The sequence below is a fragment of the Esox lucius genome, chromosome 25, assembly GCF_011004845.1.
Source record: "Esox lucius isolate fEsoLuc1 chromosome 25, fEsoLuc1.pri, whole genome shotgun sequence".
NCBI lineage: Eukaryota > Metazoa > Chordata > Actinopteri > Esociformes > Esocidae > Esox > Esox lucius.
In genome coordinates this window covers 21,104,406-21,116,872 of record NC_047593.1, presented here as the reverse complement: position 1 = coordinate 21,116,872, position 12,467 = coordinate 21,104,406, and the positions used below count along the sequence as shown (strand labels likewise).

General features: G+C 44.3%; 1 protein-coding gene and 1 long non-coding RNA gene across 2 annotated transcripts; both read right to left on the bottom strand.

The window, feature by feature from the left end:
* Nucleotides 1-453: 453 nt before the first annotated feature.
* LOC105007868 (basic proline-rich protein) lies at nucleotides 454-9,605 on the bottom strand. The gene is made up of 8 exons (XM_034291107.1): nucleotides 9,518-9,605; nucleotides 7,304-8,158; nucleotides 6,646-7,153; nucleotides 5,647-5,780; nucleotides 5,103-5,320; nucleotides 4,683-4,744; nucleotides 1,578-1,705; nucleotides 454-1,202 (listed from the first exon to the last, which is right to left on the bottom strand). The coding sequence occupies exons 1-8, from the start codon at nucleotides 9,603-9,605 to the stop codon at nucleotides 1,108-1,110; spliced, it is 2,088 nt and encodes a 695-aa protein (XP_034146998.1). The 3' UTR covers nucleotides 454-1,107.
* A 174-nt stretch (nucleotides 9,606-9,779) lies between these two features.
* Nucleotides 9,780-12,188, bottom strand: LOC117594102. The gene is made up of 3 exons (XR_004575477.1): nucleotides 11,884-12,188; nucleotides 11,616-11,654; nucleotides 9,780-9,937 (listed from the first exon to the last, which is right to left on the bottom strand). It is a non-coding gene; the product is annotated as an uncharacterized LOC117594102 (long non-coding RNA).
* Nucleotides 12,189-12,467: the final 279 nt, after the last annotated feature.

The following is a 12,467-nucleotide window of genomic DNA, read 5'->3' as shown; positions in this document are numbered from 1 at the left end:
AAACTCTTAGTTTTACTGCTGTTTGGGAGGCCTCTTAGTGTTTTGTGAGTATGGCCCCTGGACTTTAAATGTTTTTTTGCTTGCAAAAACACTAAATATTAATAGAATGAATACAAATTAACATTAATGCCTTATGATGTAATTCATGAAGAAACTCAAAACTCACACTGAAAAACCACCACGCATGTCAACAAAAATTTTTAAATAGACAAACTTGTGAACAAAGTTAGTGTTCATCTTTTTTTTCTTCTTTTTTGGTGCATCCAATTTGTGTCTAAATTATTAAATGTCTCTCATAAAAACACCTAAAGACGGAGGGAAAGAAGGGAAACAGTTAAAACCTGACAATGTACAGATGAGGAAAGAACTAAACAAACACCAAACAAAAGATCATAAAGACCCACTTGAGGACAGGGAATTATCTCAACTGTAATGAAGAAAATGACCTGTGTCTATATTTTACAAGTGTTACATTTAATATATTAGATTTAATAATAATGATAATGAGTAGTGGAAACCAGGCTTTACAACCATTTTAAAACATTGACATGATTTTGATATGATATTCAGTGAAATGCCAATAGTAACAAGCAGACAATTAAAGAGGGAAATTATAAATATGATAAAACACATTTGAAATAGATAGGAAAAGTATTTTATACATATTGAAAAGAATATTAGGATTAGGATGTCAGCCTGGAAAAAACATGTTTTCTAATCATTTTTCTATCTGATAGATAAATAGATAAATGCACCATTTTGGTTGCTGTGTACAAGGTTCAATGTAACGGTACAATGAATGAAAAGTAATTTAGATCTTATTTGGCCTATTTGAATAAGTGGGAATACAGTTACATAAGCTATACATAGAATTGGTGTCTCTTATTTAATCAAATGATATAGAATACTAAGAATATTCATATTCAAAAACATTCCAAATTTACATGACAAAAGATTCCTCTTAAGGTCATTGATCTTAAGGTCATACATCTTTAGGCTGTCTCCCTCAGAGCTGGGAAGAGTCGATTGGTCAAACCAGTGCCACCTCAGCCAGGTGATTCAGGATATTTGCTAGCTAGTAGAGGTGCCATTGGCTTTGCCAGGCTATTAGCTAGCCACCAGCTGTCCCAATAGCAGTGCCAAAGTGACAGGTAAGACTGCCAGAGAGAAGACCGTGGGTTGGTGAGCACTGCTTGTTGGTGCTGAAAAAGTTAGTGAAACAGACAGGCTTTAGTAAATGGCAAGTTTTATACCCATCTGGAACAGTTTTTGTTTTAAACCTCAGTGTTGTCTCTCTTTATCAATTCAAAATTATAATTTGACTATAAATGTGCACAATGTTCGCCTAAGTATCTAACTGTCAACGGAATATGCATTGCAAGAGCATTCACCCATTGCCAAGTTGTCACCAACACGTACAGTGCTGTCCATAAGTATTAGGACGGTAATGTCAAAATTGCTAATTTCAATTACAATTAAAAAAATTATATGAAGTAGAAGCGCTAAATTTGGTCCTTGCACTAATCCACCATTGTCTCGCTAACCCACCTGTCCAAATTGTATTGGTGAATACTTACTGACAATGATGCTGTTTGGTATAATGTTCAGTCCGGTGGAATTGAAAGCTGCCAGGACGGCGCTTATGCTGGGAACCGAAGACTTGCTGGTGAAGACCAGAGTCATGCTGGTCACTACAGATCCGCTCCTAAAAACAGGGAGATGGGCTAAATCTCATACTACGTTCTGGAAGTACATACTATATAGTAAGCTACTATGCCAGTTTTAGGACCGATTGGCACATACCATCTCGTCTAGTAGCAGCGATGGGATTCCCTGAGCTGCACGATTGCACGCTATTTTACTCAAGCGACGCCAACAAAAAATGCAGCGTGGAGACAGATGGCCGAGATAGTAGGCGCTTCTGGTGTCAATATTGGATAGCTAGCTACATTAGCTGACTGGTGGCTACCTAGTTCTAGGAAGCTGGTATGCTAGCTACCATTGCAGGTTGTCAGAATTACATCAGTGAGGCATATGAATTGAGTAGAGAAATAGAAAATGTATTACAAATTTGCTATGTTCAAACCTTGATACACAGCTTATCTGCTGTTATGACGCTGGTTCACCCACAGACACACCCACAAGTATGCTACAGGCGAAGCGATGCTAGCGTTGGCTATCCGACATTTCGCCAACAGTCTGAATGTCCGGTGAGTCAAGACATCACTAAATAGGGTTGGAAATGTATGTCAAAAGCACACATTGAATGACTGTGATGCTCATGCATTCTTGTGATATGCAAGGAAAAACAATAGTAAATCTTTCCCAGTTTACTGAGAATGTCAATGCAGGATGTGATCAGACTTTCAGGAAGAAGAGCCTGTTGAGAACTACACAGACAGGGATATTATAGTAGAACAACACAGACAGGGATATTATAGTAGAACAACACAGACAGGGATATTATAGTAGAACAACACAGACAGGGATATTATAGTAGAACAACACAGACAGGGATATTATAGTAGAACAACACAGACAGGGATATTATAGTAGAACAACACAGACAGGGATATTATAGTAGAACAACACAGACAGGGATATTATAGTAGAACAACAGAGAAGGATATTATAGTATAGGATAATATATTATAGTAGAACAACACAGATAGGGATATTGTAGTAGAACTACAGAGAAGGATATTATAGTATAGGATAATATATTATAGTATATTATAGTAGGGTTGCAGTGCATAAACTCCTCATTACAGAGATTTTTCCTGTAATTTGTCATCCATCAAAAACAAAATGTATCTCATTAAGGTGTTGGGCCACCACGAAACACCAGAACAGCTTCAATGCACCTTGGCATAGATTTGGCAAGTCTCTGGAACTCTACTGGAGGGATGGAACACCATTCATTCAAAAGAAATGCTACAGAGCATGATAGGATGTTAATTACTTAAAATTGTATGGTAAGGTTGTATCATTCAGTATACCTGAATGGTAGGGTTGTATCATTCAGTACACCTGTATGGTAGGGTTGTATCATTCAGTACACCTGTATGGTAGGGTTGTATCTTTCAGTACACCTGTATGGTTGGGTTGTATCATTCAGTACACCTGTATGGTGGGGTTGTATCATTCAGTACCCTTGTATGGTTGGGTTGTATCATTCAGTACACCTGTATGGTTGGGTTGTATCATTCAGTACACCTGTATGGTTGGGTTGTATCATTCAGTATACCTGAATGGTTGGGTTGTATCATTCAGTACACCTGAATGGTTGGGTTGTATCATTCAGTACACCTGTATGGTTGAGTTGTATCATTCAGTACACCTGTATGGTTGGGTTGTATCATTCAGTATACCTGAATGGTTGGGTTGTATCATTCAGTACACCTGTATGGTAGGGTTGTATCATTCAGTACACCTGTATGGTAGGGTTGCAATACATGAACCCTTGATTTCTTTATGTTCTCTCTTTAATTTGTCAGTTTGTTGTCTGTAGGTACTAGGTAGGCTGTCTCTACATTCAATACCTCCTATGTGGCCTTAATGAATAACAACAATGTGGTGACTACGACAGAACTAGTTGCTCTACTTAAACATACATGGGGCATTATGATAAAACCTTTTCAGCCCAACTCATGGTCTTACAGGTTTCCTCTTGTAAGACCATGAAGTCCCCAACTTGGAATTGTAATTGTCTAAAAAGGCCCAATAAAGAAAAGCCTTTCAGAATTTCATGAATTTACTGTGTATGTGAGGTTGTTTATATGATTTAAGGCATTTTGACACAGGACATTAATGGTTTGCCCATTAACTCTGCATACATACAAATGCAAGTAAATATCCATCAAATACAAATTCACGACTAGTAGCTTAGAAAAACATGGCCTTGTCTATTTCAGAGACAAAATCTTATCAACCCATGTTGGATAGCCTTAGTTAGATGGCCAGATAATAATATGCTGGTAACGCATCCAACGCAACCTACAGAATTGACAATGTGCAGTAAAAATTATACGAATGACTGCGTTAACCACACATGTAGACTTTAATGAAATAAACACAAAGTACACTAGGTAGCAAGCTACCCAGCCTCTTACACCTGAGCCTAGTGCACGCCACGCTCCAAGGGGCATTACGAGATGAGACTCACGGGAATAGTAGATAAAACATTATCACGCTTGATATAAATAAAATGAACGCAACCTGTTCCACAGCACCTCCCCTTTCCCCGCCTACATTTGCTAAGCTCGTTTCCCGATTTCCCAGTAGAGAACCAGAAACGGCGCATGCGGAAGTCTGTCAATGTTTCCCTAACCTAAAACGGATAACAAGCCGGTTAATTTAAAAAAAAGTATGATTTGTTTGCCTGTTTAGGATAGAATAACGATTGGCCACTCCATACACTGACCCGGCACAACCATCGAGTTTCACTTAATATTGGCCCGAAATGGTATCGGTGCGTGGTATTGGAAAGTGTCTATGAATACGAGTACAAGTACATGAGCACAGCATCGGCCCGATACTGGTATCAGTGCGTCCCTAGTAGTTGCTTCAACCAGACCGGCGATTGGTACAGTTGGTTATTGTAAAATTGGGGAGGAATTCAAAATGGCAAATGACAGCGAAAACATAAAATAACACAAATGTAAAATATTTTATGCACTTACCTGAATGAGTTGACAAGGGAACGAAGGAATGATGCAAATTGTTTGAAAAAGACGTTGTTCACCTGCATTGAATGATTACCATACAATTACAAAATGTTACCATGTAAAAATTCCAGTCACGCAAAATGTTCATTAAGATGTTAACTGTTCCAACAGTCAACCAATCAAATTGCAGTCACCTGACTGAACAGTCTATGGATTGACTGCCTTACAACAGGTTGCCCACTCATGTCTGTCTATCAGGGGTCAATCCCAATGATATATAGAAGGTCTATGCTGAAGATTAATAAAACAGATTCCATTTTCCTAATTTAAAGGCAAATTCATTGAAATGGGATATTCAAGGTTCTTCTTCAACTGACTGGAGTAAATAGATTTTACCCCAACCTATGAGACCACTTGAGAGACCTTGATACTAACCTGGGAGACTATATGCATAGACAGATTCTGGAACCCCGAAGAAGTACGTTTAGAGAGATCTGAGGTGAAGTTCTGGTTCAGGCTGAACTGAACATTCAGAGATCCTTCACTACCAGATGGTGGGTTAGTTGATGCTGGAGTGGTGGTGATGGTGATGGTGGTAGTGGTGGTGGTGACGGCTGCTGTTGCATTTGGTGCAGCAGTTGTGTTGGAAGGTGCTGTTGAGGGAAGGGTTAATTAATTATATGGCTGAATTATCATGGAAACATTACTAGTTTTCCTGGTTTTAGCTAGTGCAGCAGAAATGTCATTTCCATGTGACAAGATTGATACATTTTGTAATTTTCTGTTTGTCGTGTTGTAACATGTGAAGGGGCTGATATTTCTTGGGGCTGTTAATCCATTTGTGGGTAGTGGCAGGGACGGACTGGGACCAGAAATCCTATCTGGCAGTTTTAACACACCAGCCCATTGTTGTTGCCTTGCGTTCTCATTTTGTATTTAAAACTATTTAGATATTCCACCTTAGATGGTCAATACTTACTAATTTGGATGCTGCCTTGTACAATAGTCAAGTTGGTGGTACTGTTGATGAAAGCTGCCAGCGCCACATTTACACTGGGAGTCGATGTTTGGTTGGCAAACACCAGAGTCATGTCAGTTACTACAGATCCACTCCTAGACAGGTGAAGTGAACATGGAAAACCTTCAGAACTCCTAATCGTCAAAGAATTTCACCTTACAATGTAAAATAAACTAACACACAAACATGTAAACAGAATTGGAACATTACTTTCATTTAGGTACTACTGTACAATCAGACAAATATGTTCAGAATTCATAAATGGGGGGGGCTCCCAGCTGGCGCAGTAGTCTAACGCTGAAGCTGTCCGCCACATGTGGCTGTGGTGAGGCAATCCATAAGGAAAAAGCATTACCCAGGGTCTGGGTAGCGTCAGCACAGATTGTCTTGACTCATTGTGCTCTAGCGACCCCCTCAGACAGGTTTAGATGCCTACAAGCTAACTTGGATTGTCTGTCAAATGAGTGTGACGTCAAACACTGATCTGATGTCAAACTCACTGATCTGATGTCAAACTCACTGATCTGATGTCAAACTCACTGATGTGATGTCAAACTCACTGATGTGATGTCAAACTCACTGATCTGACTCAAACACACTGATCTGAAGTCAAACTCACTGATCTGATGTCAAACTCACTAATCTGACTCAAACACACTGATTTGATGTCAAACACATTGATCTGATGTCGAACTCACTGATCTGATGTCGAACTCACTGATCTGACTCAAACACACTGATCTGACTCAAACACACTGATGTGATGTCAAAGTCACTGATGTGATGTCAAAGTCACTGATGTGATGTCAAACTCACTGATCTGATGTCAAAGTCACTGATGTGATGTCAAACGAACTGATCTGATGTCAAACAAACTGATCTGATGTCAAACTCACAGATGTGATGTCAAACTCATTGATCTGATGTCAAACAAACTTATCTGACTCAAATAATTAATACATTGGTGCTGTGCCTGTGGCCGGGCCAACGGTTGGATTTGAGCCTGTGGCCGAGCCGCCGGTTGGATATGAGCCTGTGGCCGGGCCGCCGGTTGGATTTGAGCCTGTGGCCGGGCCGCCGGTTGGATTTGGGCCCGTAGCCAGGCTGCCGGTTGGAGCTGCGCTATGGGGCGGGCTACTGGTTGGATTTGGGCCTGTGGCTGAGCTGCCGGTTGGAGCTGCGCTATGGGCCATGCTGCTGGTTGGATTTGGGCCTGTGGCCGGTCTGCCGGTTGGATTTGGGCCTGTAGCCGGGCTGCCGGTTGGATTTGGGCCTGTGGCCGGGCTGGTGGTTAGATTTGAGCCTGTGGCCGGGCTGCCTGTTGGAGCTGTGCCTGTGGCCGGGCTGCCTGTTGGAGCTGTAACTGTGGCCGGGCTGCCTGTTGGAGCTGTGCCTGTGGCCGGGCTGCCTGTTGGAGCTGTGCCTGTGGCCGGGCTGCCGGTTGGCTTTGGGCCTGTGGCCGGGCTGCCTGTTGGAGCTGCGCTATGGGCCAGGCTGCCTGTTGGAGCTGTTCCTGTGGCCAGGCTGCCTGTTGGATCTGTTCCTGTGGCCGGGCTGCCTGTTGGAGCTGTTTCTGGGGCCGGGCTGCCTGTTGGAGCTGTTTCTGGGGCCGGGCTGCCTGTTGGAGCTGTTCCTGTGGCCGGGCTGCCTGTTGGAGCTGTGCCTGTTGCCGGCCTGCCTGTTGGAGCTGTGCCTGTGGCCGGGCTGCCTGTTGGAGCTGTGCCTGTGGCCGGGCTGCCTGTTGGAGCTGTGCCTGTCGCCGGGCTGCCGGTTGGATTTGGGCCTGTGGCCGGGCTGCCTGTTGGAGCTGTGCCTGTAGCCGGGCTGCCTGTTGGAGCTGTGCCTGTGGCCAGGCTGCCTGTTGGAGCTGTGCCTGTGGCCGGGCTGCCTGTTGGAGCTGTGCCTGTAGCCGGGCTGCCTGTTGGAGCTGTGCCTGTCGCCGGGCTGCCGGTTGGATTTGGGCCTGTGGCCGGGCTGCCTGTTGGAGCTGTGCCTGTAGCCGGGCTGCCTGTTGGAGCTGTTTCTGGGGCCGGGCTGCCTGTTGGAGCTGTTTCTGGGGCCGGGCTGCCTGTTGGAGCTGTTCCTGTGGCCGGGCTGCCTGTTGGAGCTGTGCCTGTTGCCGGCCTGCCTGTTGGAGCTGTGCCTGTGGCCGGGCTGCCTGTTGGAGCTGTGCCTGTGGCCGGGCTGCCTGTTGGAGCTGTGCCTGTCGCCGGGCTGCCGGTTGGATTTGAGCCTGTGGCCGGGCTGCCTGTTGGAGCTGTGCCTGTCGCCGGGCTGCCGGTTGGATTTGGGCCTGTGGCCGGGCTGCCTGTTGGAGCTGTGCCTGTAGCCGGGCTGCCTGTTGGAGCTGTGCCTGTGGCCAGGCTGCCTGTTGGAGCTGTTTCTGGGGCCGGGCTGCCTGTTGGAGCTGTGCCTGTAGCCGGGCTGCCTGTTGGAGCTGTGCCTGTGGCCGGGCTGCCGGTTGGATTTGGGCCTGTGGGCGGCACGGCAGTTGGGGAACAGGCAAGGGAACAGTTAGGAAATTAAGCTCCATAAATCAATTATTAAATCAATAATGCAACAAATGATGTTGTTACAATATGATAGAATTGACACATTTTTATGGGCAGATGGTGAGTCACTGGTTGTGATGTTATAAAATGTTACACTGTGTTTGTATGGGTGCTGTTATTTAATTCATAAGTAGGGGCAGAGATGGAAAGGGACCAGAAATTGGCATATCTAACATGCTGGCCCATTGCCAGATGACTTTGCCAGATTATAGTATTCAAATGTGTTGCGTACACTAATGTGTATGTTGATGATCAAACACAGAATGAATGCCAGGTTTGACCCACTACAACAGTATTTGGCTCACTAGATTTTGTTGTTATCCTCTCTATGTTCTCCTTAGAGAGGATGTGTTTCTGAAAGTTATTCAGCTCACTCTCTTGTCATAACTGACTGAAAGTAGTGAGTATACATTTTCATTAGAGATGTTCAGATACAATTTTTTACCTCCCGATATCGATTCCGATACACATCCTGTGGGTTTTGACCGATACCGAGTACCGATACCAGTGTTAAAAAAAGAGATCATACTACGCCTGCATGACTGTGATATGATTATCATTGTGGAAAGGCCTGGCTCAGGTTAAACCCTTTGTAAAACATGAATGAATACAGCAAATGGAAGAAATGTATTTTTAAATAGAACCGTATAAAACAGTAGTGAAAAAGCAACTTAAATATAGGAATAATTATTTATAAATAATAAAGTGCAGCCACAATATTGTAAAATAAAAAAGCCATTTAAATAGAACAGTATAAAACAGTCAAACAACAATTTGAATGATTCCTTTAAAAAAAAAAATAAGTGCAGCCATTATGTCCTAAAATAAAAAGGCATTTAAATCTTTAAATAGTGCAGTATTTAACAATAGTGCAACACCAACCTATAAAGTAAAAATCAAAAAATACAAATCAAAAGAGCAGCAGCTACACAATAAACAATACTTTAAAACAAGTAGGCTACACATTGCAGTAGCATTTTAGCAATTTAGTATTGCTCATAATTTCAAGAGCAAAGGCAGATTCTTCTTCAAGAAGATGAGCATTTCTGCCCTCTCTCCTCCTAGCCTGTTCCTTCTTGCATCAACAATGCTGGACGCTGCACTGAACAGTCTCTCACTGTCAACACTGGTAAAAGGAGCACAGAGAAACTTTGCAGCAGTGGCAGCCAGGGTCGGAAAACGAATTTGGTTGACTCCCCAGTACTGGAATGGGCTGTCTGAGCATGGGACCATTTGCTCTGTCAAATATGTCTGTATTTGAACTTGTGTGCTTGTGCTACTTGCCCCACGTTCCTCATCATGCTCCTGCAGGATTTCCTCAAACAGGCATTTCAAGCTGCTCTTTCTGCTGTCTGGCTGTGCTTCCATACGTGGAGCTTTATGGGGGTTTTCTGGCACTGTCTCTGCTCCCTCAGGTGTGGTCCTGCTCAGTAACGCCTACATCTTCTCCACCTCTCGGGTCAGAGCATCCTTGGCATGCTTACTGTTGTCTGCTCCCTGACTGGTTCAAAGTGCTGTGCCTGTGGCCAGGCTGCCGGTTGGATTTGGGCCTGTGGCCGGGCTGCCGGTTGGATTTGGGCCTGTGGCCGGGCTGCCGGTTGGATTTGGGCCTGTGGCCGGGCTGCCGGTTGGATTTGGGCCTGTGGCCGGGCTGCCGGTTGGATTTGGGCCTGTGGCCGGGCTGCCGGTTGGATTTGGGCCTGTGGCCGGGCTGCCGCTCGAAATGTGTTCCCTGCTCCTGGGAGCTAATCTGTTTGGTCAGTTCTTCAAATGGTGCCAGAACAGTGATTATTTTCTCCAGTAAAGCCCACTGGTTAGCCGTAAGGGTCACTGGCAGGTCGTGGTCAGCTCCATATGCTGAAATTGACCTCTTCTGCTCCAGTAAACTCTCAACCATATAGTAGGTACTGTTCCACCTCGTTGCTACGTCTTGGTGCAGACGATTGATGGTCATTTGGAGATCTTTTTGAATATTCTCCAGGCGTGTAGTAGCCAGTGGCGAGTGTTTGAAATGCGCGACTATCTTCCTACCATTCGCCAGTGCATCACTCACACTTCTCTGTGACAGTAGCCCTTCATGCACCACCAGCTGGAGAGTGTGGGCGAAGCATCCCAAACTTGGTACATCCATCTCGTCCATGGCTTTCTTCATGTTGTTAGCGTTGTCGCGCAAAACAACATGAACATTGGACTTGGGGATTTTCCACTTTACTAGCATCCCCTCAATTGCTTCGGCAATTAATGTGCCAGTATGTGACCCTCGGAACTTGTTGGCGTGCAGCACCGCACTTCGAGGGGTAAATGTTGACTCACTGTCCACCCAGTGTGACGTTAAACTTAGCAAAGACATGGGGCACATGTCGGAGCTCCAAATGTCCGTGGTAAAGCTGATTGCCTGCACGTCTTTCAGCATATACGAAATGTGTTACCTAACGGCCTCGTATAATTTGGGTAGCGCAGTTTCGGATATATATTTACGACCTGGCAAACAGTACCTTGGCTCCAAATGCTCCATTAAGTGGCGAAATCCCACATTTTCGACAACAGACAGGGGTTGGTCATCCAGGACAATAAACTCCAAAATTTTGTCGGTTATCTTTGTTGCTTTTTGGCTGTCTTTAGGGAATTTATCTCGTCGCTGGAAGGCAGTTTCCAGAGTTTGCTGCTGCAGTTCGTCCTTATTTTTCCCTTTTACTTTGGTAAATTCGTCGTGCTCTTTAGCGTGACGCGTCTTCAGATGTTTGATTAAGTTGCTGGTGTGGAAATTTGCAACACTCGTGCCACCCCTCGAAATTGCTTCTTTACATAAGTTGCATGTCGCCGTCTTACTGGGGGGAAAAGCCACTGTAAAGTACTGCCAAACCGCCGACATGATGCGCTAACATTAGCTCCTTTTTGAGGAGGCGCCAGGTGAACAATTCTTCTTCGCCCCTCTAAAACAGCAGCTGCTGATGGCAGCACAGCGCAACTTTTTTAAAAGCGGCGAAGAAGAACTGTGTCAGAGATGTCGGAGCTTTATATATATGTCAATGGAGCTAACCAGTAAATGGATTCCTATTTCTATTAAAGTACGTGGTATCGGATCGGTGCCTGGACTCCAGTACTCGCCGATATCGATGCCAGCATTTTTGGCAGTATCAGAGGCATTTCCGATACTTGTATCGGAATCGTAACATCTCTAATTTTCATAACTCCCCCCAGGCCCCCCAGTGGGAATCAAAACAACCGAGGTAGTGGTACAGGCCAGCATATTATGAGGGTCACTGGATTGTCTCTTGGTTTGGGTGGAGGTCCCTGGACAAGCACAGGTAGAAGACCCAGTATATAACCGATTTTGTTTTAGTGGTTGGTAAGTTAATGCTAATGAAACAACATTACCTGTTGACGTATTTTGGCCTGATGTTGTCCCCACTAGTCCTGTTGAAAAATTCAGGAAAACATCAGGCAAGAATACATTACACTCCATTATAATGTATATCCACCATCCTGATACAGAACCAAGATCCACATGTCAGTCATCAGTCTAATTTCACCATCCTTAGAAACTATCCCACATGCATAGGTGTTTGTGCAACCTTCATGTGTAAATAGTTAAGCTAGTTCAGGTGTCTCACACACACACACACACACACACAATGTTAATTACCTGCTAGCAGGATTAGAATGGTTAGATGTTTTATTTCCTCCATGTCTTCGTTAGATCCTGTGGAGAAATACAAATTCAATACATACACATCTAATCATCAATAAACACTGCACTGTCAAACCTCCAGTCCTGCGTGGAGGTGTGTCCTAATCAGCTGCTGCAGCCTGGTGCTTGTTCAGGGTGCCGCCCAGCCAACACGTTTATGTGGGGCCCATATGGGTTACAAATGGGCGACAGGGGTACAGAGTGGGCATGGGCTCAAAATGGGCTTCTTATCTGGGGCCCACTTGGGTCAACTGAGTAAGTCCAACATGGGCACACCCAGTTGGGCTCCCTTTGTGGGGCCTAGGTGGTTTACTAATGGGAAATGAGTGCATGGGTTGAAAATGGGCTACACTTGGGGACTAATTCAGTTTACAGAGGAAGTGCAAACAGATATCTAACTTTGAAATTACTTTTATCTATACAAATGCCAACACAATTGCCATTTTAACCAATAATCGGCCAATTAAAAGGATCAAGACCCTACAGATACTGTCACACTGGTGCAGTCAAAAGTATGCACACTTTTACAATATAATTTA

What these genes read in the sequence shown, in the direction of transcription:
- LOC105007868 (XM_034291107.1), bottom strand. Translation starts at nt 9,605, where the DNA reads ATGGAAGCACAGCCAGACAGCAGAAAGAGCAGCTTGAAATGCCTGTTT. An exon ending in TGATGAGGAACGTGGGGCAA is followed by an intron (nt 8,159 to 9,517) that starts GTAGCACAAGCA and finishes TGCCGCCCACAG; the next exon opens with GCCCAAATCCAACCGGCAGC. An exon ending in CTATGCATATAGTCTCCCAG is followed by an intron (nt 4,745 to 5,102) that starts GTTAGTATCAAG and finishes CATTCAATGCAG; the next exon opens with GTGAACAACGTCTTTTTCAA.